Source organism: Leptinotarsa decemlineata, unplaced genomic scaffold (assembly GCF_025532065.1).
Source record: "Leptinotarsa decemlineata unplaced genomic scaffold, Ldec_3_MD MMD2_tig00000505_RagTag_RagTag, whole genome shotgun sequence".
NCBI lineage: Eukaryota > Metazoa > Arthropoda > Insecta > Coleoptera > Chrysomelidae > Leptinotarsa > Leptinotarsa decemlineata.
In genome coordinates, this window is record NW_027412549.1 from 9,656,500 (window position 1) to 9,683,194 (window position 26,695).

The 26,695-nt window shown below is 34.3% G+C and overlaps 1 protein-coding gene and 1 long non-coding RNA gene across 5 annotated transcripts in view; both read left to right on the top strand.

Annotated features, from left to right (window-relative positions):
- The first annotated feature begins 914 nt into the window (after positions 1-914).
- The window catches only part of LOC111510317 (equilibrative nucleoside transporter 3), a 61,106-nt gene continuing 35,325 nt past the window's right edge, over positions 915-26,695 (top strand). The window contains exons 1-2 of one of the 4 annotated variants that reach the window (XM_074173904.1): positions 915-1,166; positions 26,528-26,691. In XM_074173904.1, the coding sequence (XP_074030005.1) occupies positions 1,136-1,166; positions 26,528-26,691 (195 nt within the window). In that variant the 5' untranslated portion in view covers positions 915-1,135. Of the gene's footprint in view, positions 1,167-1,212; positions 1,308-26,527; positions 26,692-26,695 lie in introns of those variants that run through there. The other 3 variants (XM_074173903.1, XM_074173905.1, XM_074173906.1) reach the window with 3 other exon arrangements.
- On the top strand, positions 8,836-9,965 carry LOC141481903 (uncharacterized). The gene is made up of 3 exons (XR_012465232.1): positions 8,836-8,940; positions 9,162-9,465; positions 9,809-9,965. It is a non-coding gene; the product is annotated as an uncharacterized lncRNA (long non-coding RNA).

The following is a 26,695-nucleotide window of genomic DNA, read 5'->3' on the forward strand; positions in this document are numbered from 1 at the left end:
ATGTGAAGGGAATTATTACGGAAAATCATTTTGAGCATGAAATGTATAAATGTATGAAATGTATCAAAATAGGCACGTCAACTTCGATCAAATGTCAAGGTTTTGCCCACTATTTTCTTCGATTACTATGGCCTAGTATATCAGGAGTTGCCAATAAGGAGTTTTATCTTGAAGTTATGCGCTACTTGCGAAAAGCAATACGAAGGAAACGTCCAGTGTTATGGAAAAACATTTCATGGTTTCTGCATCACGATAATGTACCTGCTCACTCCTCATTGCTTGTTCGTGATTTTTCGGCCGCAAATAACACCGTAATCTTGCCTAAGCCACCGTATTCATCGGAATTTGTTCCATTGAGACTTTTCTCTGTTCCCGAGATAAAAGATACCCATGGAAGGACGGCATTTTTCGACGATTGAGAAGATAAAAGCCGAATCTTTGGCACAAGTGTGGGAGACTACTTTTGAGGAAACAAGACACAAAAATTTCATAAATGCATCCACAATAATACTGTTATTATCAGTAATTTTATAATCTTGCTTCTGGAGAATTTTTATAGTTTCGTTATATATCTAATTGAATCAAAACGTGTTCATCTTTGATGAGCGGTATTAAATGGTCTGTCGATCCTATACATTACGTTTTTGTGAATGGAAATATCACCTTCTCTTCACACTCACTGTTGTTTTTAGGTCAGAATGAGTTCAAATGTTGTTGGCAGGATATGGCCTAGTACCCCTGATGAGATCTTTGGCTGATCCAAATATCGCTGTGTCATAGGATCGTAAACGCAACGCCCCTGGGAGCCGATATCACTTTGTTATCTGCTAGCCGTGAAAAGAGCAGAGGGAAGTAGAAAGTGAATTTTCAAAGGCCAATAATTCAATAGTTTGATATCAGATACCGGCGAGTATTATCTAGTTCATTCTCAACACCCATTTTATCATCATCTGAAAGGAATTTGTTCTCATGGAGTACGTAGAGGATTGATTAAGCGATATATATTTAATCTTTAATAGGAGAATCGAAGTAAAAGTAGATAAAATTTGAATGGCTATTCATATCGTCGTTGATTTGTATTGAATAATGTTTTTTTGATACTGGTGAGACATTTATCGAGTAATATTACTTCATCATGACGCCACCCATTGAAATATTAAGGAGAGGTAAGGAGAAATATTTTTCATACATTTGCTAAATTGGATTCTGAACGATTTACATAGAACCAAAATAGACTGTTGTCATTTTCAATGCGAATTTTCAAAATATGTGACAATTTTCATAGGAATTCCAAGGGGATCCTCCTGGTAAGATCTATATAATTTCTATATATTATTTTCACAACATGATACCTGCAGTATGAAGTGTCAATAATGAAAAGGCTCATTGCCATTTCTTCATGCAATATGGAAGTTTTTTGAGAATTAATAAAGTATATAATTTTCTGATTGATTCGGCTGTTACTTGATGAAGATCCATAGTAATTTCAAAAACTACACCTGACGATTTGATCTCCACAAACTTTATTTGAAAAATATATATCACAACATGTTTCGCTAAAACATTAGCTTTTTCACTTGAAAAAGCTAATGTTTTATGCGATGTTTTAGCGAAACATGTTGTGATATATATTTTTCAAATGAAGTTTGTGGAGATCAAATCGTCAGGTGTAGTTTTAAAATAAAATATATAATTGTTGAAAAATGATCAAAAACAATATATGTTTAATTTAAGGAACCAGTAAAATCTATCATGTTTATGTTCATGACTCAGTAGATAATAGAACAGATCGTATTGTCAGACTCACGCTTATTGGTGATTGATTATGATATTTAAAGTGTTATTTCAGCTTGAAATAATTTCAGATAATATGTAAATATAACTTTTCAATGAAGTGAGTAGGTATTGCATACTGAAAGCGAAACCTAAATCGTTTCATCTAAGGGTTGATGACTTCCGTTCCGGTAATGAACTGTTCCCTCAATTGATACTCAATATGTTTCTTGATTCTTGTTCTTGTAACTGTGATTTTTGGTTAAGTTTCCAAAGAACTATCGTTTTTCATATTCAAGTACCTGATTCTCGAATGAAGCTATCATGAAAATATGACTGATTATACATTATGAATACAGATTAAATTTTATTTGTTAGAATATAAAACAAAATTGAAACCTCCGGCGTAAATAGTTTCCAAAAACGAGCACTTTCACCAATTACCAGAAATTCAAAACTCTCTTTGAAAGAAGTTTCACTATCCAAGTAGGCATTTCACCCAATATGTGAAACGTGTTGTTGAAAAAGTCAACTTGGTTGGTGAAACACGCGTCGAGAAAAGCATTGGAGTTCTGTTGACTGGGAAAAGTGCTTGTTTTTGGATTTTCTTTGTTTTTCATTCTTTCTAGACATAGTTTTTTCATTTTTGCACAACCGAAACTTCTTTCAGAACTTTTTCTATCAAAGTTATTTATGGTTGAATTGATCAGTCTGCAGTCTACTACGAGGGCACATCTAGAATATTGTCTCAGGTGGGAGAAAGCTGACCTCAGGATATAAGGACTTGACGATTCAACAAAATGAAAACGAAAATATGGAAATAAGTTTTAGTGAAAGGGCAAACTTCTGGAATTATTTCAAAAATACAACAGAATTTTGAAATTTTTGAGAAAAAGGCAGCAGCCTCACGGTAGTACATCTTTTGGTACAACCAAGCACTATCGTAAATGATTGTTAGAGCAGATACTCAATATGGTCTCCCATCAGTAGAATAATTGACCGTTTTTGAAATACATTGTAAAATAATATTATTTTCGAAGTTATTCAGTTCGCTTTCGTTATATTTCACTCTTATGAATTCACTAGTGACCTGGGCCGGCTCCGCACTGATACAATGCTGATACTGAATATAAATTCACCCACCGGAAATTTAAGGGCATGTAGAAACTGTGATGAAAAGATAATTTTGTTTTATGGATGCAACTTTTACCCCCGAGGCTGGCGCTCCAGTCAAAATATTTGAATATCCTTTCTCATTTCACATCTACATAAGACCTACATACCTAGATACAAAATTTGAGCTTTCGAAAATATAGCGGTATGGAAAAACAGTGATGAAAAGGTAACCTTCATATGTAAACAAGCCCCTTGCACATCAGCAACATAAAACGATCCTAAATACAAAATTTTATATTTCGAAAATATGGCGGTAAGAAGAAACAGTGATGTAAACGCGTCACTTTTATCTCCACGGGGGGAGCCTCAGTGGGAATATTTGAAAATCATTCCTTAGTGCGCATCCAAGACCTGAGAAGCATCTTTATATCAAATTTCAGCTTCCTACGATTTACCAGTTCGGAGAAATAGGGATGAACGAGTGAGTGTTAAGTGAGTGACTTTTGCATTTATAAGTATAGATTCAAATTGTCACCGATTTTATAAGCTTGCTATATACGTATTTATATAGAACGCATTCCAATCAAAACAAGCTATTAGTCAAAAAAGTCGCTCTTTCATCCGAGAACCATATGGTATACAGAAAAGCTGGAATACGATCGACTTGTTGCCACTTCTCTAGCGAAATCACGTTCGGTCAATTTTTGAACTATTTTCATTTCATACCGGTGAAATGTATGTCAATGGTGAATTCTGAAAATGTTTGTACTACCCACTGGCGATGAATGGAATAACTTTGTCAAACGCTGCGTATTTTCCAATAGGACGAATGTAATTCCTTCGTTATTTCTGATGATCAGGATTAGACACAGAACTGACAATCCTCAAATGAGGTCACTCGACTATTATTTCTATTCCCCAAGTCTCGTCACGAGTTCTCTCCAAGGTCTCAATCTGTCTACTCCTCAGATTGAAGTTCCATCTATTATTATCAATATGTATTTTCGGTAGGTTTCAATCTATTTTTCATCCCCCAAGTGATGAGGGTGTTATTTTTTTTAAACTTTTATGGTATAATTTTTTATTTCTAAAATTTGGCAATAAAAACACATGAAACCATTATTTCATTTTTTACCCTTCTATCACCAAACCTATTTTTCAATAGACATTTTAGTAATTCAATAATTTTCTGAAAATACATTATTAATGAAAAACGTTGTCGAAGCCATCATTTTAGATGGTTGTGTGTGCGTGTGTGTGTGTGTGTATGTGTGTGTGTGTATGATGAGTTTAAATGGCATTGGTATAACCAATTTGCCAGTCTATTTCAACATGTAAAATTTCTACAATATTTTGATATTTTCTAGATTTATAATACACTATTATTCAGTTCTAAAAGTTAGTATTCGGTTAGTCATAATGAATTGTTTCCTTTCATTTTTCCATTTTGTTCTCTTACTATTTCATTCATTTTTCAATATTTGTTTTCAATTAAATTTTTTTTTAACTTTTCTTTTTTTCAATTTTTCGTTTTGTGGGAGTTATCTGTGAATTCAAATATAAAGGTACACATTTTTTCTCTCCTGTTTTAGTTTTTTTCTCTTTATTCAATTCGTTTTAATTATTTCCATTCTTTTTTTTTTCTTCTTTCTGTTTTTATATCCTCACATTACACTATACGAACGGATTTACATTCGTTTGGGACGTGACAGAACGCGACTTATAAGCTAGCTGTTACTTCTTATTGGGAATGTCATATTTTCACTTTTCAGTATTTCGCATAGGTTATCAATACATATATTCTTTATTTGAATACATTCTAGAATCAGATGATCTAACGTACCAATTTTTCCACATGAGCAATTTAGATTTTCAGCTAATCCTATTTTGAACTTATATTCTGTGTAGGTAAATTGCGTGTCTAGTTCGCATTCTGCAGATTGATCTGATGAAGTTTCTATTGATTTCATATCTGTACCACGGAGACTTCTGCAGATTCTCCTGAATTATCATATATCTCTGACCAGAAGTTGATCCAGGGTATAATTTCTGCCACTTTCGTTAGATCCGTGTATGGTATTTTGATATTAGAAAAATTGTTCCCACCTGCTTTTTTCTCCATTTTATCCACAATTTCATTTCCCTCAATTCCTGCATGACCCTTAATCCATACAATTTCTAAAGTTTTGTTACTCTCTGAAATTTCTTCATTCAAATCAATTATATTCAATAGAATGTGTGAAAGATTGCTGTCCATTTGTAGATTTCTGAATTCAGATAAATTGCTGTATTGAATTATTGTACACGAAAGCATTCGCTCGAAAGTAACATTTTCAAAATTATGGGACACAAGAATTATGATTGTTAGAAATTGGTGTACAAGAAAAATATATATTTTAAGAATGATTTCAGAAAAAGAAATCTAATTTTAAGGATTCATATGAAATATAGGAGTACTGATTTATGTTCTTCTAATCGGTTGAAAAGGTCATGCACAAACCCAATGAACAGTCAGTAGACTCGGCCCCGATTGAGCCAGACAGACAGCCGGAGCGAGCCAGACAGCCAGGCATCCAATCGTGGTGTACCAGTGACGAACAGTGACGTCACCAGCCAGTCTTACAAATTGTCACGGGTTGTCAGGCATCCAATAGAGCGGCGAACCATTGTCACGCGCAGAGCGTGCATCATAGTGGCGGGAGATTTGATCTGTGGAATTATTCAGAATAAGCGGGTAGGTAATACGTTATAAAAAAAAGTTTTGTTGAGGAGTTGAACGCGGGACGTTTGGTATCGTAGCTTTTGAGTATAATCTCATCGCTAGCGAGGTATATTGAAAGTGAATGCGAATAGTTGGTAGATACGGGTTGTGGTTGATAAGCGCGTACTGATAAGTTGGCTGTTATAAAAACAATGACATAATCACGAATTGCGAATGTTGGGTATTTATAGCGTTAGTTTTGTCGGGACCGAAATTGACTCATTCATTATACTTGACAGCATTTTTATTTTTGATTTTCGTAGATTGTAATCATCATTATCGTATTGAAGATAGGAAAATATACTTAGATTTGGGAAATAATTAATATTTCATGTAAAGATGTGTATGTGTGTGTGAGAGCGAGAGGCGCGTGTGACGTAATCGATGCAAAGAGAGATGGAGATCGAGGTTTTACCGGTTGCTAGTGCAAGCAGGTGTTGCCAGTTGTACAATAAATCAATGTTTATGGAGTAATGTAGCGTTGCCGGTTTGAAAATTGAGTTATAGAACACACAGAGTCATCTATGAGACACTAGCTGAACTATCTATTGGTTGAAGAAGGACACTGTAAACACTAGACTCATAAGACTGCATCTGTCAAATGTCAATACATGCCAGCATGGCAGGTTCGGCGTTGCCAGTTGTATAATAAATCATTGTTTATGGAGTAATGTAGCGTTGCCGGTTTTGGAATTAATCGTGAACTACTCGAAGGAAATTGGAAGCGCGAAAGTGATATATTTTATAATAATGAATCAGATTTCAGAAAAAACATTACAGATTAATGAGGCTGTATCGTTTCAAAGTATGATCCCTCAATGTGTACAAGGTATCTCAAAATACATCATTGAAAAACAAATATGACGTCGAAGTGTACAGGGTGCATCAAAATATATCATTTAAGGAAAAAAACATGTCGATTTGAAATATGATATTAATGTGTATACAGGGCGTTTCAAAATACATCATTTAAGAAAAAAACATGTCGATTCAACAGAAGTCTAGCGTTCCAACATGTCGGAAGTCTCGTATCTTTGTTAACCAAGTTAGCATCAACAGGAGAAAGAGGAGATCCAAAAGTGTCGAGAGGTTAAGCTTTGTGGACTCAACGTGAGGGCAATAGGAGAGCGAAGTATTCGACAATGACATTTCAAAATACGTGGTTTTCCGTGCGTTTTCGATCGTTTTTCGTGCGTTTACGATCATTTTTCGTGCGTTTACGATCGTTTTTCGTGCGTTTTCGATCGTTTTTCGTGCGTTTTCGACCGTTTTCCGTGCGTTCATTCGTTATCGTTTCATCGTTATTGTCGTAACGGTTTTTCGTGTTTCAATATGACAGTCATTTATCATTTAACGCGTTTCGCTAACCAAGTTAGCATTATTAGGAAATGACTAAAGTCCATGCTTTGTCATATGAAGATTCATTTTGCGAATTTTCAGACTCTTGAACGGAACCTTGTGGAACACCCAACCTAACTTCTGTTACAGAGTGGTGTCGGTCAGCCAATCAGAATGGTGAAATCAAATATCGCTCGATTGATTGTGCTAGATGAAATTGAACTGGAGAATGAGGGTCGAATAATAATAATAATAGTGATAAAACATTAAGAGCTTGAAAGTGACGTAGTCAGCGTGATAGGTGGTGGCGTGTGTGATAATGAATGAGTTATTACAAAGAATAATAGCGCAACTGTCAGAAGGGCACTGAGTTGTATATTCACTAATAATGATCGGATCGTCGCATACAGCACGTCAAATGGAAGGATAAGAAATGGAGAATTCATCGACAGAGAAAAAACAAATATGGCGTAATGAATATAATATCCAACGCCTAATGTGAAATAACATAGGAAGAATTGCAAATTCAACAAACTTGTAATTAAAAAATGTTGGGTTATGAACAACTATAAGTTTATTCCAATTGCAGAAGCTTGATTCAAAACGCAGAATTTATTGACAAAGAAAATGAAAAAAATCATTGGATACTGAAACATGATATATTTGGATTCCTTAGGGTGAGAAGGATTCGAATCCATCAAAAAACGACCACTTCCGGTTTTCACTTCCGGTCCTCCGATTTCGATGATTTCAACATCAATGGATTCGTTTAGATGTCATGAAACATAATTAATCATTTGTCGAAGCCAAAAGGGCCTTATAACCTATTTTCATTATACTAGCAGCAACGGACCGATGTGGGTACTCATTTCAAATGATTTCATTTGTAGATTATGAAAAGTATAATATCGAGCGCCTAATGTGAAATAGCATAGAAAGAATTGCACATTTGAAGAAAATCATTGAACATATTTGAAATTAAAAGTTGTTGGGTTATGAACAACTACGAGTGTTATGTAATTGCAAAAGTTTGATTCAAAACACATAATTTGTTGACAAAAAAATGAAATAATCATCGTATACTGAAACATATGGTATTTTTGGATTCCTTAGGGTGAGAAGGTTTCGAATCCGTCAAAAACAGGTCACTTCCGGTTTTTACTTTCGGTCGTCCGATTCCGATGATTTTGACATCAATGGATTCGTTTAGATGTCAAAAAAAATAGTTAATCATTTTACGAAGCCAAAAGGACCTCATAACCTATTTTCGCTATACTAGTCGCAACAGGTCGGTGTGGGTACTCATTTCAAATGATTTAATGTGTAGACTATGGAAAATATAATATCGAGCGCCTAATTTGAAACAGCATAGGAAGAATTGCAAAGAGAATCATTGAAAAAACTTACGGATCGTTACGTACATCATGTCAAATGAAAGAAGAAAAATTGTAGAATTCATCGACAACGAAAAAACAAATATGGTGCAACATGTCAGAAGGGCACTAACCCACATCTTTATTAATGATAACTGAATCTCAACGTGCAGCACATCAAATGAAAGGGAAACGAATGCAGAATTCATCGACAGAGAAGAAGCAAATCTGACGCAACATGTCAGAAGGGCACAAAGCCACATTTTCGTTAATAATAGTCGAATCGTCACGTACAGCACGTCAAATGAAAGGAAAAGAAATGCGAAATTCATCGACAGAGAAAAAACAAATATGGCGCAGTATGTCAGAGTGACACTAAGCAACATCTTTGTTAATGATAGTTGGATCTCAACGTGCAGCACATCAAATGGAAGGGAAACGAATGCAACAAAGGCTCTTTGTTTCATTTTAAAATATGTCATCACTTATTTTACTATAAATACGTCATGCATGGCGAAATGAGTTAGTTGCATCCGTTGAAAGTGATACCAGTGACAAGTGCACCGATTCTATTTGAAAGTAAGTGTTTTAGGTTTGACTTTTTCCTCAGATGAATATATTCGAATGTAATTTAATTGAAAATTGGTGAGAATTGTTGAATCATTTGATTTCCAAAATTTTTCTCGATATATATGTTGGATGATTTCAGTCAAATGTTTTACATGTCGTGGTTTGTTTGAGATAGTATTCGCATATATTGTGAATCAAAACATAAAGCTTTCATTTTTTATTTTTCACAGATGGATTTACAAAAGTTGAATGCAAGTTCGATCGTGAAGAGAAAGCCAAGTATCAAAGTAGCAGATTTGCCTGTGGAGATGCCGCAGAGGATATTCACTGGCAAAATCGTGAAAGGAAAATTTGGTGAGGCGGTCTTGTTAGATTTGGGAGATAAAGTATCATTTCTACCCCACCGAGTGACGGAGGCGTATCGTCCTCACTTAGAAGAATTTTCATCAGGAAAATACGCTATTGTGTTCAAAGGGTTAATGGACATTGGGAAACCGAATCTTGTCGTTTCATTTGAGATTGTACAGAATTAAGGTTAGTACTGTTTCCAATTTTTCTTTGTTTTATAGGCAAAGAGTTTTTGGATGTATACAATATTTTTCATTCGGGTCGAAAATTCTCACTGACAGAAATGATCCGCATGAAGTAGTGTTTTCATACAATATTTTTCCTTCACTTAGTGCGTGCAGAATATGTGTTTTGAATTCTTTATTTTGGATGACACTTGATTTTTTATTTTCATTATAAGTGTAGCAATTACTTCATGAAAGACATTACCCTCCCTGTTGCCAAAAAATTTTTTTTAGTGTATGTTTTTATTGAAAAATCGAATTTATTTCAGTGTATTTTTTTTACTGAAAAATCGAATTTATTTCAGGATAATACATCAACGTGTGCAGTATCAGTCAGAGTCATCTCAACAACAACATTCAAAACCGTCATAGCAACCTTTCCAGAACGAGTTTGAAATCTCAGCAGTTTCCATTTTTGTCAGTCTATAGTTGCACATTATGAGGCTAGAATTTGTCGATATTCAATATATATACAACCGTAGTGAATTTGGAAGACTTTGAAGATTCATCGTGGTGTGTTCCAAAATTCAAGAAAAACACGCCGTTCTGTATGGGTCATTCCAAAGGAAATTTGTTCAACTGCAGTCTCAATAACGTTGATATTTTATATAAATGGCTTTATAATATACTACCAAAATAAATAAAATACATATCACACACATCTTTTTTTGAAAATGAAAACTTATCTTATACAGGGAAAGTTGTCAAAAATATGCAATAACAAAAAATTATATACCAGATTTTATAGAGATGAAGAAACATCATATTGAAAGATACTAGGTTGACAAAAACAGGACATTTTAGAAATAAAGAAAATAAGTTTGTCCGTCATTTTAAATTCTGATTCGTTGGGTCGATATAACAAAAAGTGGCATTTTATATTTTGAATTTTATTCAGGACATTATCATAGATGATTGACATTTCACATTAAATTTCAAGTGCGATATTTGGAAATTCATTTCGTATTGTAGTTTTTTCGAAATTCCCATTCAAAATAGCATCCTTTGATATAGATACCGGACGAGTCTATTATGTGTAGATAACCTGAGTTTCAATTGTTCGGAGTTCTGAGTTCTTGTACATATAAACTTAACAAAGTAACGATACAGACAAATATGAAAAATCGTCATAAAATAATTCAAATTCATTCATGTGAATTCATGAACTGAAAGATATTTTAACCTCAACTTCGATATTCTGAAACAAAAACACATAGTATTCACAATTCCATCTTTCGTTATTCCAAGTTCATAGTCATCAAAATTGATACGATTATAATATATATAGAAATATAAAACTATCTTCAAATACAGTTGCTTGAATGCACATCAAGCATTTTGTCGTAGTAAGGTGACCGGGGCAAAGTTACAACTTCAGCATAATATGAATGTTTATAAATATTAGGGAAGATCAATATCATCAACAGGTATTAAGAAATTCATTCGGTGTCCAAAGCTTTCGGAATACAATGCAAATAATTTTCTTTATGACTATTCGTTCGATATTAAATATTATTACCTCAAAATATATCGAAATCATAACACGTTTGCGATTCATTTTTTCAGTTACATTTGAAAAGTGAGTTTCAGTTTGCAGAAATAATAGCCCACACATGTTGGAAATTTTGCCATAGTGTGGTGAAAATCGTATTGAAAATTCTACGAAATATAAGCGCATACATACAGAGTGAATCAATATTTGAAATACGTCGTTTGGAACCCCCCATAACCCTTCTCTATCGAATTTTGGCAGAAATAATGCTGAGTCGTATTGTAGAGTTAACGTTCGAAATTGGGGAAAGTGAAGTATTCAACAGTTTTGCGTGCGACGGTTTTGCGTGCGTTTTCGAACAGTTTACGTGCCTTTATTCGTTATCGTTTCGTCGTAATTGTCGTTTTTTTTTTTCCTATTTCAATATGACAGTCATTTAACACTTAACGCGTTTCGCTTACCAAGTAAGCATCATCAGGAGATGACTAATGCCCACGCTTTGTCGTATGAAGGTTCGTTTTGCGAATTTTCAGATTCCTGAACCGAACCTTGAGGAACAATCAGCCTAACTTCTGGTACAGAGTGGTGTCGTAAGCCAATCAGACTGGAGAAATCAAATATCAGTAGAATGATGGTTTTAGATGAAATTGAACTGAGGAATGTGGGTCGAATAATAATAATAATAGTGATGAAACATTAAAACTCAACTTGTGTTACAGAGTGGTGTCGGTCAGCCAATCAGAATGGAGGAATCAAATATCGGTCTAATAATTGTGTTAGATGATATTGAACTGGGGAATGTGGGTCGAAAAATAATAATAATAATGATAAAATGTTAAAACTTTGAAAGTGACGTAGTCAGCGTAGGAGGTGGTGGCGTGGTAGAAAATGTGTGAGGATTTGTGGAAATGAATGAGTTATTAGAAAAAAAAATGGAGCAACTGTCAGAAGGGCACTAAGTTGTATATTCGCTGATAATAATCGAATCTTCGCTTACAGCACGTCAAATGAAAGGACAAAAAATCCAGAATTCATTGACGAGAGAATACAAAGATGGCGCAACATGTCAGAAAGACATTAAGTCACAATTTCACTCATGATATTTGGATCTTAACGTGCAGCACATCAAATGAAAGAGAAACGAATGCAGAATGTTATCGACAAAGAAAAAACAAAGATGACGCAACATGTCAGAAAGGAACGAAGCCACATCTCCGTTAATGACAATTGAATCTCAACGTGCAGTACATTGACTGAAAAAGAAAAAAAATGCAGAATTCATCGACAGAGAAAAAAAAACAAAGACAACGTAACATGTCAGAAGGGCAATGAGCCGTATTTTCGTTAATAATGATTTGTTCTCAACGTACAGCACATCAAATGAAATGGAAACGATTGCAGAATTCATCGACAGAGAAAAAACAAAGATGGCGCAACATGTCAGAAGTACACTAACCTGCTTCTTCGTTAATAAAAGTCGCCTCGTCACGTGTAGCATATCAAAGAAAAAACAAAAGAGGCAACCAAAAGGGCACTGAACCATATTTTCGTCAATAATAGTCGGATCGTCGCATTTGACATGATTCATTCACTCAAAACTGAAATATTTAGAAGATATCAAAGGAGATCTCACGGTGACTATGAGTTCTGGTATGCTTTGTTAGGTATCGAATGATGCGTGCAATTTCGTTAATTCCAGCGACATGATTATTCCAAGACATATTGGTGTCCATTTGAACCTCAAAAAACTTATCGAAGCAGAAGGTGGAACCCAAAAAATAGGAGATATAGTACACCAAGTCAGTGAAGAGCGGCATTTTTCTGCCGAAAAATGTTTGAATTTCTTCAAATTTTCCAAATATCTGTAACAGAAAGACAAAACTCAGCTGCGGAATGCTTCTATCTACTAAAGTTAAGTATGTGTCGGTAGTGTGTAAGGGAGGTTTCCATTAAATTCACTGGTTGCGTCCTCTGGAGGATGTTTGTTGCGATACACCATAGATGACAATATTTATTGTTTATCATTTAGAATCCGTTGAATACAAGGGGTTTGGAAATAGAAAAAAACAACGTTTTAACGCTTTGTAGACGTGTTTGATGCTATATGACCAACACCCGTTATCCATATTTTCATTATTATCCCGATTGTATGACCACCAAACATTCAATATTATCGGGATTGAAGGGAGCTGATAGGTTAGGTGGAGTACCAAGGTGGCCGATAGGTTAGGTGGAGTACCAAGGGGGCACGCTGGATGGAACGAGTATCGTAGCGATTTAAGCGTAGAACTCCGCCCCTCGACCCTCTCCTAGTTTTTGGGGTTCCACCTTCTGCTTCGATAAGTTTTTTGAGGTTCAAATGGACACCAATATGTTTTGGAATTATCATGTCGCTGGAATCAACGAAATTGCACGCATCATTCGATACCTAACAAAGCATACCAGAACTTATAGTCACCGTGAGATCTCCTTTGATATCTTCTAAATATTTCAGTTTTGAGTGAATGAATCATGTCAAATGCGACGATCCGACTATTATTGACGAAAATATGGTTCAGTGCCCTTTTGGTTGCCTCTTTTGTTTTTTCTTTGATATGCTGCACGTGACGAGGCGACTTTTATTAACGAAGAAGCAGGTTAGTGTACTTCTGACATGTTGCGCCATCTTTGTTTTTTCTCTGTCGATGAATTCTGCAATCGTTTCCATTTCATTTGATGTGCTGTACGTTGAGAACAAATCATTATTAACGAAAATACGGCTCATTGCCCTTCTGACATGTTACGTTGTCTTTGTTTTTTTTCTCTGTCGATGAATTCTGCATTTTTCTTTCTTTTTCAGTCAATGTACTGCACGTTGAGATTCAATTGTCAATAACGGAGATGTGGCTTCGTTCCTTTCTGACATGTTGCGTCATCTTTGTTTTTTCTTTGTCGATAACATTCTGCATTCGTTTCTCTTTCATTTGATGTGCTGCACGTTAAGATCCAAATATCATGAGTGAAATTGTGACTTAATGTCTTTCTGACATGTTGCGCCATCTTTGTATTCTCTCGTCAATGAATTCTGGATTTTTTGTCCTTTCATTTGACGTGCTGTAAGCGAAGATTCGATTATTATCAGCGAATATACAACTTAGTGCCCTTCTGACAGTTGCTCCATTTTTTTTTCTAATAACTCATTCATTTCCACAAATCCTCACACATTTTCTACCACGCCACCACCTCCTACGCTGACTACGTCACTTTCAAAGTTTTAACATTTTATCATTATTATTATTATTTTCCGACCCACATTCTCCAGTTCAATATCATCTAACACAATTATTAGACCGATATTTGATTCCTCCATTCTGATTGGCTGACCGACACCACTCTGTAACACAAGTTGAGTTTTAATGTTTTATCACTATTATTATTATTATTCGACCCACATTCCTCAGTTCAATTTCATCTAAAACCATCATTCTACTGATATTTGATTTCTCCAGTCTGATTGGCTTACGTCACCACTCTGTACCAGAAGTTAGGCTGATTGTTCCTCAAGGTTCGGTTCAGGAATCTGAAAATTCGCAAAACGAACCTTCATACGAAAAAGCGTGGACTTTAGTCATCTCCTGATGATGCTTACTTGGTAAGCGAAACGCGTTAAGTGGTAACTGACTTGTCATATTGAAATAGGAAAAAAAAACGACAATAACGACGAAACGATAACGAATAAAGGCACGTAAACTGTTCGAAAACGCACGCAAAACCGTCGCACGCAAAACTGTTGAATACTTCACTTTCCCCAATTTCGGACGTTAACTCTACAATACGACTCAGCATTATTTCTGCCAAAATTCGATAGAGAAGGGTTATGGGGGGTTCCAAACGACGTATTTCAAATATTGATTCACTCTGTATGTATGCGCTTATATTTCGTAGAATTTTCAATACGATTTTCACCACACTATGGCAAAATTTCCAACATGTGTGGGCTATTATTTCTGCAAACTGAAACTCACTTTTCAAATGTAACTGAAAAAATGAATCGCAAACGTGTTATGATTTCGATATATTTTGAGGTAATAATATTTAATATCGAACGAATAGTCATAAAGAATATTATTTGCATTGTATTCTGAAAGCTTTGGACACCGAATGAATTTCTTAATACCTGTTGATGATCTTGATCTTCCCTAATATTTATAAACATTCATATTATGCTGAAGTTGTAACTTTGCCCCGGTCACCTTACTACGACAAAATGCTTGATGTGCATTCATGCAACTGTATTTGAAGATAGTTTTATATTCCTATATATATTATAATCGTATCAATTTTGATGACTATGAACTTGGAATAACGAAAGATGGAATTGTGAATACTGTGTGTTTTTGTTTCAGAATATCGAAACTGAGGTTAAAATATCTTTCAGTTCATGAATTCACTTGAATGGATTTGAATTATTTTATGACGATTTTTCATATTTGTCTGTATCGTTACTTTGTTATGTTTATATGTACAAGAACTCAGAACTCCGAACAATTGAAACTCAGGTTATCTACACATAATAGACTCGTTCGGTATCTATATCAAAGGATGCTATTTTGAATGGGAATTTCGAAAAAACTACAATACGAAATGAATTTCCAAATATCACACTTGAAATTTAATGTGAAATGTCAATCATCTATGATAATGTCCTGAATAAAATTCAAAATATAAAATGCCACTTTTTGTTATATCGACCCAACGAATCAGAATTTAAAATGACGGACAAACTTATTTTCTTCATTTCTAAAATGTCCTGTTTTTGTCAACCTAGTATCTTTCAATATGATGTTTCTTCATCTCTATAAAATCTGGTATATAATTTTTTGTTATTGCATATTTTTGACAACTTTCCCTGTATAAGATAAGTTTTCATTTTCAAAAAAAGATGTGTGTGATATGTATTTTATTTATTTTGGTAGTATATTATAAAGCCATTTATATAGAATATCAACGTTATTGAGACTGCAGCAGAACAAATTCCCTTTGGAATGACCCATACAGAACGGCGTGTTTTTCTTGAATTTTGGAACACACCACGATGAATCTTCAAAGTCTTCCAAATTCACTACGGTTTTATATATATTGAATATCGACAAATTCTAGCCTCATAATGTGCAACTATAGACTGACAAAAATGGAAACTGCTGAGATTTCAAACTCGTTCTGGAAAGGTTGCTATGACGGTTTTGAATGTTGTTGTTGAGATGACTCTGACTGATACTGCACACGTTGATGTATTATCCTGAAATAAATTCGATTTTTCAGTAAAAAAATACACTGAAATAAATTCGATTTTTCAATAAAAACATACACTAAAAAAAATTTTTTGGCAACAGGGAGGGTAATGTCTTTCATGAAGTAATTGCTACACTTATAATGAAAATAAAAAATCAAGTGTCATCCAAAATAAAGAATTTAAAACACATATTCTGCACGCACTAAGTGAAGGAAAAATATTGTATGAAAACACTACTTCATGCGGATCATTTCTGTCAGTGAGAATTTTCGACCAGAATGAAAAATATTGTATACATCCAAAAACTCTTTGCCTATAAAACAAAGAAAAATTGGAAACAGTACTAACCTTAATTCTGTACAATCTCAAATGAAACGACAAGATTCGGTTTCCCAATGTCCATTAACCCTTTGAACACAATAGCGTATTTTCCTGATGAAAATTCTTCTAAGTGAGGACGATACGCCTCCGTCACTCGGTGGGGTAGAAATGATACTTTATCTCCCAAATCTAACAAGACCGCCTCACCAAATTTTCCTTTCACGATTTTGCCAGTGAATATCCTCTGCGGCATCTCCACAGGCAAATCTGCTACTTTGATACTTGACTTTCTCTTCACGATCGAACTTGCAATCAACTTTTGTGAATCCATCTGTGAAAAATAAAAAATGAAAGCTTTATGTTTTGATTCACAATATATGCGAATACTATCTCAAACAAACCATGACATGTGAAACATTTGACTGAAATCATCCAACATATATATCGAGAAAAATTTTGGAAATCAAATGATTCAACAATTCTCACCAATTTTCAATTAAATTACATTTGAATAAATTCATCTGAGGAAAAAGTCAAACCTAAAACACTTACTTTCAAATAGAATCGGTGCACTTGTCACTGGTATCACTTTCAACGGATGCAACTAACTCATTTCGCCATGCATGACGTATTCATAGTAAAATAAGTGATGACATATTTTTAAATGAAACAAAGAGCCTTTGTTTCGTCGCTTTGAGAACTGCGTATCTCCGGATGTAGATTCGACATTGACAGTGATCAATGTCACTTTGGGTTTGAATATAAAAATTAGTGATGACATATTCTGAAATGAAACAAAAGAAAATCAAAGAGTCTTTGTTAGATGCATATTCAGCGTTGACATTGATCCATGTCACCTTGGATTTGAATAGCGCAACAAACACATGAATTCTGCTTTTTTTCCCCTATTTTATTTGAAGTGCTACATGTGATGATGCGACTATTATTAGTGAAGATACAACTTTGTGCCCTCTTGGCATCGTCTCCGTTTTTTTTTCTCTGTTGATGAATTCTGCATTCGTTTCTCTTCCATTTGATGTGCTGCACGTTGAGATCCAACTATCATTAACAAAGATGTTGCTTAGTGTCACTCTGACATACTGCGCCATATTTGTTTTTTCTCTGTCGATGAATTTCGCATTTCTTTTCCTTTCATTTGACGTGCTGTACGTGACGATTCGACTATTATTAACGAAAATGTGGCTTTGTGCCCTTCTGACATGTTGCGTCAGATTTGCTTCTTCTCTGTCGATGAATTCTGCATTCGTTTCCCTTTCATTCGATGTGCTGCACGTTGAGATTCAGTTATCATTTATAAAGATGTGGGTTAGTGCCCTTCTGACATGTTGCACCATATTTGTTTTTTCGTTGTCGATGAATTCTATAATTTTTCTTCTTTCATTTGACATGATGTACGTAACGATCCGAAGTTTTTTCAATGATTCTCTTTGCAATTCTTCCTATGCTGTTTCACATTAGGCGCTCGATATTATATTTTCCATAGTCTACACATTAAATCATTTGAAATGAGTACCCACACCGACCTGTTGCGACTAGTATAGCGAAAATAGGTTATGAGGTCCTTTTGGCTTCGTAAAATGAGTAACTATGTTTTTTGACATCTAAACGAATCCATTGATGTCAAAATCATCGGAATGGGACGACCGGAGGTAAAAACCGGAAGTGACCTGTTTTTGACGGATTCGAAACCTTCTCACCTTAAGGAATCCAAAAATACCATATGTTTCAGTATACGATGATTATTTTCATTTTCTTTGTCAATAAATTCTGCGTTTTGAATCAAGTTTCTGCAATTGGAATAAACTTATAGTTGTTCATAACCCAACATTTTTTAATTACAAGTTTGTTGAATTTGCAATTCTTCCTATGTTATTTCACATTAGGCGTTGGATATTATATTCATTACGCCATATTTGTTTTTTCTCTGTCGATGAATTCTCCATTTCTTATCCTTTCATTTGACGTGCTGTATGCGACGATCCGATCATTATTAGTGAATATACAACTCAGTGCCCTTCTGACAGTTGCGCTATTATTCTTTGTAATAACTCATTCATTATCACACACGCCACCACCTATCACGCTGACTACGTCACTTTCAAGCTTTTAATGTTTTATCACTATTATCATTATTATTTGACCCTCATTCTCCAGTTCAATTTCATCTAGCACAATCAATCGAGCGATATTTGATTTCACCATTCTGATTGGCTGACCGACACCACTCTGTAACAGAAGTTAGGTTGGGTGTTCCAAAAGGTTCCGTTCAAGAGTCTGAAAATTCGCAAAATGAATCTTCATATGACAAAGCATGGACTTTAGTCATTTCCTAATAATGCTAGCTTGGTTAGCGAAACGCGTTAAATGATAAATGACTGTCATATTGAAACACGAAAAACCGTTACGACAATAACGATGAAACGATAATGAATGAACGCACGGAAAACGGTATAAAACGCACGAAAAACGATCGAAAACGCACGAAAAACGATCGTAAACGCACGAAAAACGATCGTAAACGCACGAAAAACGATCGAAAACGCACGGAAAACCACGTATTTTGAAATGTCATTGTCGAATACTCCGCTCTCCCATTGCCCTCACGTTGAGTCCACAAAGCTTAACCTCTCGACACTTTTGGATCTCCTCTTTCTCCTGATGATGCTAACTTGGTTAACAAAGATACGAGACTTCCGACTTGTTGGAACGCTAGACTTCTGTTGAATAGACATGTTTTTTTCTTAAATGATGTATTTTGAAACGCCCTGTATACACATTAATATCATATTTCAAATCGACATGTTTTTTTCCTTAAATGATATATTTTGATGCACCCTGTACACTTCGGCGTCATATTTGTTTTTCAATGATGTATTTTGAGATACCTTGTACACATTGAGGGATCGCACGTTGAAAACTTACAGCCTCGTGGAACTGTTATGTTTTTTCTTAAATGATGTATTTTGACGCACCCTGTACACTTCGACGCCATGTTTGTTTTCAATGATGTATTTTGAGATACCTTGTAACATTGAGGGATCACACTTTGAAACGATACAGCCTCATTAATCTGTAATGTTTTTTCTGAAATCTGATTCATTATTATAAAATATATCACTTTCGCGCTTCCAATTTCCGTCGAGTAGTTCACGATTAATTCCAAAACCGGCAACGCTACATTACTCCATAAACAATGATTTATTGTACAACTGGCAACGCCGAACCTGCCATGCTGACATGTATTGACATTTGACAGATGCAGTCTTATGAGTCTAGTGTTTACAGTGTCCTTCTTCAACCAATAGATAGTTCAGCTAGTGACTCATAGATGACTCTGTGTGTTCTATAACTTAATTTTCAAACCGGCAACGCTACATTACTCCATAAACATTGATTTATTGTACAACTGGCAACACCTGCTTGCACTAGCAACCGGTAAAACCTCGATCTCCATCTCTCTTTGCATCGATTACGTCACACGCGCCTCTCGCTCTTACACACACATACACATCTTTACATGAAATATTAATTATTTCCCAAATCTAAGTATATTTTCCTATCTTCAATACGATAATGATCTGTTTAAAAAAAATCTGTTTAAAATCTGTTTTTCCGTTAATCAGCTGCCGCCCCCATACGAACGACAACTCTCAGAAGTTGAGAAACTTGTGCGAGCTAAGGACTAACGAGGTCTTACCTTTTAACGTGTGATTCCTAACACGGATGATTACAATCTACGGAAATCAAAAATAAAAATGCTGTCAAGTATAATGAATGAGTCAATTTCGGTCCCGACAAAACTAACGCTATAAATACCCAACATTCGCAATTCGTGATTATGTCATTGTTTTAATAACAGCCAACTTATCAGTACGCGCTTATCAACCACAACCCGTATCTACCAACTATTCGCATTTACTTTCAATATACCTCGCTAGCGATGATATTATACTCAAAAGCTACGATACCAAACGTTCCGCGTTCAACTCCTCAACAAAACTTTTTTTATAACGTATTACCTACTCGCTTATTCTGAATTATTCCACAGATCAAATCTCCCGCCACTATGATGCACGCTCTGCGCGTGACAATGGTTCGCCGCTCTATTGGATGCCTGACAACCCGTGACAATTTGTAAGACTGGCTGGTGACGCCACTGTTCGTCACTGGTACACCACGGTTGGATGCCTGGCTGTCTGGCTCGCTCCGGCTGTCTGTCTGGCTCAATCGGGGCCGAGTCTACTACAGTCTTCAACTGTTTCTTCCTTTATATTCATTGAGGGCAATTATCAGTTACATATACTGTTTTTGAGTCAATAAAAAATAATTGAAGATTTATTTTCTGATCTTAAAGTAGACTATTGGTGAGCCCTTACGGAAAAAGATTTGTTGAATGAAAGAAAATTCACTTCATTCAAAGAAATAAAAGTGTCATATATGCACGACAAAATATTTTGTTGGTGCAATAAAAAAGAATTCTTGACTTCCAACTATTTTTTCCAGCATATGTTCATTGTATCAAACAAATCTTTGAGTGAAACAATTACATCGATCAGTTATTTCAATTCAAAGAAGAATTGAATTCAAGTAATATTTTGTCCAATTGATAGCGAGAATGGGTGAAATAGTGGAACTGTTTGAAAAAATCTGTTCAATATCTGTTTTTCCGGTAATCAACTGATTGAAATAATCAAATGTATTTTCTATTTGAGTAAAAGTTATGTTGAAGAAACAACAAATCTGCAGGATGATGGAGAACTTTGCTTGTTTTGATTATGGGAAAATTTCCACTGAAGTAATGATTTTGTTAAACAAAGAATGAATAGTAGTTGAACGAACAATGTTTATACCTCATTATGAGTATCTTGCTAATTGAGGAAAGCATTTCGAAAGTTCAAAATGAGTATGAATAATGATGAACAAAATGAAATAAAGTTACAAATCAAAATCCTTCCCTCTTGTTTGAATTTGGTTATTGGATTCAATCAACCAAATATACTAATTTGAGTACCAGCATCTCGTTGGTAGTAATGGAGCTTCAGATCGGTTCTACTGAAAATTACTTTTCTCTTCTCTGAAACTTCAATATGCTTTTTACCATAAAATATTTTCCCATAAAAAAACCATTAGACCATCGATTGTTGTCATCTCCTGCTAATGCTGATTCGATTAGTACATGGATTTTGTGGATAGAAAGCATTACGTAGTTTTAGTATTGAGAAAAGTACTTTTCGGTAGAATCAAAGATACAGAGAGTCAGTGATTGAATTTACATGAATCTCCAATCGAAATAGATCAAGTTATTGAATAATTGTAAGAATATATTATAATTTGTTCAGCAAACCAATTTCTTAATACATGAAATACAATTTGTATCATTTTCTCAACTGGATTATTGATCTACTTACGTATCACAAGCTTTCAATCAGCTGCTGATGGGAGTTTTGCGGATAATATTTCATATTTAATACTGAATATGTAAATGCCATAAAAAAAATTCAACATAAGAATGAGCAAAATATAAATAAAAATCGAGAAATTCTAGTAACAAATTTATTCAAACAATTAATAAATTATAATAGACTCCTACAAATAGTTAAATAAAAATATAAATTCGTCACAAATGGTTAAGCCTTATCTAAAACATCAACATATTTTATTGTTCAGTATTATTATTGGTGTTATCTACCAAAAAAAAATTTGAGTCGATTTCGAATCCTCTCACTGAAGAAGTGAAAGAGAACAGATATTTGTGATTGTCTACATTTTTGCAATAATACTATTGGATACATTTCTACTAACTACTTACTACTACTGACTAGCTTGTATATTATCTCATAGAAATATAAAAATATAATTATTTTTTTTGTACAAATCCAATTTAACAGACGAAGGTATCCTTATTTCTTGATGATAGGAAAAAAACAATGACGTACTGCATCACAGAAAAATTTGATTAAAAATATGACTGTGATGACACAATTCACTTAGCTCTCCAACCATAACTTTCAGGCCTTCAAATGTACTAAATTTGAGAATTCTAGCATATAATTACTTAGGTACATACCTGAATAATAAGTATCTACAGCAAATCGCAAAAATATATATTTGAGAAAACTGAATATGTTTTTAATTGTAATGGTATACATATTCATTATACAAGTTATGAATGGAAAACATACCTCTGTTATACAGTGTGTCCAAGATAAGGATCCTAAGCATGGGAATCTCAGTACCTGTTGGAGATACAGCTTAGGTTAAATTAGGAAAAAGTTGTGTTCTTTAAAGCTTATTTACATGCCGTTTAGAAACTTGTATCTGATTCCATTTTCTATTACAAATTCAACGATGTATCACATGCCATTGTTTTCTTTTTAGTTTAAAGGAAAATTACATTTTTTCTATTTAAAAAAAATATGATGAATAAAAGAATATGATTCATTTAAAAAGCCTGTTTTATCTCGAAAAAAGGAATCTTCAGAATAAGCCCAAAATAATGTTTTACAAGCAGTTGTTGAGAACCCTGAAATATCAACTAGGCAAATCGAAAATAATGTAGGAGTAGCCAAATCCACAGCTCAATTTATTTTGCGTAAAAATAGATATCACCCCTATAAATTTAGGATTTGCCAAGGACTTAAACCAGGGGATTTCGAACGGCGCCGAAATTTTTGCGAATGGTATACACGCGCGTGTGAAGAAGATTATAATTTCCCTTCAAAAATAATATGGTCCGACGAAAGTATGGTCACTAATAATGGTATCTTCAACCGCCGCAATACGCATCACTGGGCTCAGCAAAATCCGCGTGTTAAGAAAATATCAAGACATCAAGAACGTTTTGGGTTTAATATGTGGTGTGCAATTTTAGGAACTAAAATACTAGGTCCGTTTTTTTACTATAATTCTTTGACCGCCGAACGATACCATAATTTATTGCAAAACTATGTAGAAGACTGTTTAGATAATTTACCTCTGGCACAGGTCAATAACTGTTGGTTTCAACAAGACGGTGCTCCTGCACATAATTCTAGACAAGTTCGAGAGTATCTTTCGCAGCGATTTCCTGGAAGGTGGATTGGAACCTTTAGTGAAGTGTCTTGGCCAGCACGATCCCCTGACTTAACTCCTCTGGACTTCTTCATATGGGGTTTTGTTAAAAACCGGGTTTATCAACATTCTTTTGAAACTGAACAGCAGTTACGAGAATGTGTAACTGTCGCATATAACAGTATTACACCAGAGATGTTACGTGATGTTTTAATTTCTACAGCTAGAAGATCATACTTATGTTTGGAAAATAACGGAAACCTGTTTGAACACCTCCTTTGAATTAAATAAAAAATACGTTAATTTCTTTGTTGTTTTCATTACTTTAAAAAAATCATTATTAACCTACTTAAAAATACATTTTAAAAATACAAAAAATGCAATTTTCCCTTAAACTAAAAAGAAAACAATGGCATGTGTTACATCGTTGAATTTGTAATAAAAAATGGAATCAGATACAGGGTGTACTTTTTTTTCGGGCTATTTAAAAAAATAAAGTTGATGATGGTTTTTTGAAAAAGAAACGTCGGATATAAAAACTAAAAATACCATCGTGTAGTACCTTGAAAGTGCCAATGAAAAAGTGTTATTCATTTTTTGATATCTTTTCAAATAAAGTCAGAAAAAAAATGAATTAATATTGTCAAATTCTCGTTTTTCCCAAATATCTCAGCAGGCCATGAAAATTCTTCAAGTTTCTAAACGGCATGTAAATAAGCTTTAAACAACACAACTTTTTCCTAATTTAACCTAAGCTGTATCTCCAACAGGTACTGAGATTCCCATGCTTAGGATCCTTATCTTGGACACACTGTATATAATCCTTAATTTATTCCATCAATTGCTTCCTTGGTTGAATATTTTTCTTTTGCCAATTGAGGGAATCATGCATTTGATTTCTTCATCAGTGAGCCTTTTAGCTATGTCTGTTTGAAAAGTATGTGTTTTAAGTATCTATATTAGTGGGAGGTAAATAATATATGTATTTTTTTGCCTTTAAAAATGCCAATCAGGTCGTTTAATCCCAAGTTATTGAGAAATTTCTCCATGTCTAAAAATAAAAGAGATTATATTGCATGTTTTGAGTGGAGGAAGCCAGTATATGGCGAAACACGTGTTGCATTTTTGTTAAACTGTCTGGTAAAAATCACACAATAGTGTTTTTAGAATACGTTGTTGGATGTCATCTCTCCTGTAAATATGTTACAAATAACTTTCCTTTTTTGGTCTTACTGATTTTAAAAAAGTAATACAAGAGAAAACTGTGATTATTTCACAATGTTATTTAAAAGAAAAATCTTAAAAAGAGGTTCCTTCAAGGATTCAGTATATACTATCATGTTTTTGAAGTCAACTATTATACCGGATGAAAATGAAATCATTGTTTACGGCACTATTCAATTATTTATGATGTAAGAAATTTACAATTCGAAATAAAAGTACAGTTCTTCGCTGTCATTGTATAACTACATCTATTTCTGTGGCAAACACCTTAATTTTATTCACTCTGAAAATGTCCAATTCCTCCGTATCCAAAGGTCAACTAGGTACCCAGTGTATGCATACCTACCTACCTCTCAATGATAATCATTCCACTCGACAACTTCTACTTTCTCAAAAACAGAATTGAAAACATCGAAGCTTTCCTTCAGTCATTACATTAAACAATAAGAACTTCAAACCACTTTTATGGAGGATAGCTGTCGAGAAAAATGTATGGGCACGTGCTTGAAAAAAACGATGTCTGTTCATCCAATACATGCTATTCATAATTATTTCAAAATATGGAATGAAAGAAAGTATATAAATATCAACATACCTGTGAAAACACTGAAAAACTTCAAACTGTAAACCTCTTCGTCATTTCCTTGCAAAACACAAAACACATTTTTAACTCTAATTCCATTCGCGATTAGTTTACGGTTCTTGCGCAAACGCTGGTGGTGCCGAACGGCACTTTATTCCCTAAATGTATTTCAACTATACCATTCCTTTCAAAGAAATAATTTAATTTTTCAAACCAACAGATAATAAAAATACTGAAATGAAATTATCTTTGGGTTTGAAATTATTTCCAGAATTAGTTAAATGTATTGATATAAGTGTTGAAGTGAAAATACATATTCATATTAGTTGTGGAATTGGCCGCGGTGGTAGTGCGTCCGACTCAAGATCGGAAGGTTTTGTGTTCGATTCCCGCCTCGACCAGATATTTTTCTCGAGAGAATTTATCTGGTTGAAGCTGGAATGATTCTTCAACCGTGTTAGGAATCACACGTTAAACGGTAAGACCTCGTTAGTCCTCAGCTCGCACAAGTTTCTCAACTTCTGAGAGTTGTCGTTCGTATAGGGGCGGCAGCTGATTAACGGAAAAACAGATTTCAGAACTGATTTTTTTTAAACAGATTCGATTACATATTAGTGTCAAAACAGCACCCCATACTGCTAAACTGAATTGGAAAGTTTCCATTCAATAGACGTACTTTCGATTTGATGAAATTATATTGTTTGGCATAACCGAATTATTTTGAGAACTCAATAACCTTTTGAGACCTCCTGAGACCTCTTGAATTGAAATATTAGAGAAATTAAAATGAGAATTTCATTTTGTATCGGCAAAATTATCATCTAATCGATACAATTCACGTCGTTTGAAATGAATGATATTTAATCAAAATGATGAAATAAATTGGACTGAATGAATTTCTTTAAAGCAAAAAATCTTTTTTTTTCCGTGACATGAATAATTGGCTGAAGAAGCAAAACCTTGATTTTTCTATAGGCAAGGCAATTTGTTTGTTGTTTTATTTAAATTAGCATAAGTGACCTATTATTCGTATCGAAATCCAATAGACTTTCATTTTGCAGAATCTCTAATTTCTGTGTTATCAGCTTCAAAAAATGACGATGAAAGGCTTGCTGAGAAAATCAAGAATGCGCCGAAGGATACTTTTTTTTTATGTTTGATTTTCTTTTTCTTCATGGGATTTATGACATTAATGCCAATGATGTTTATCGGAACAGCAGCTAATGTGA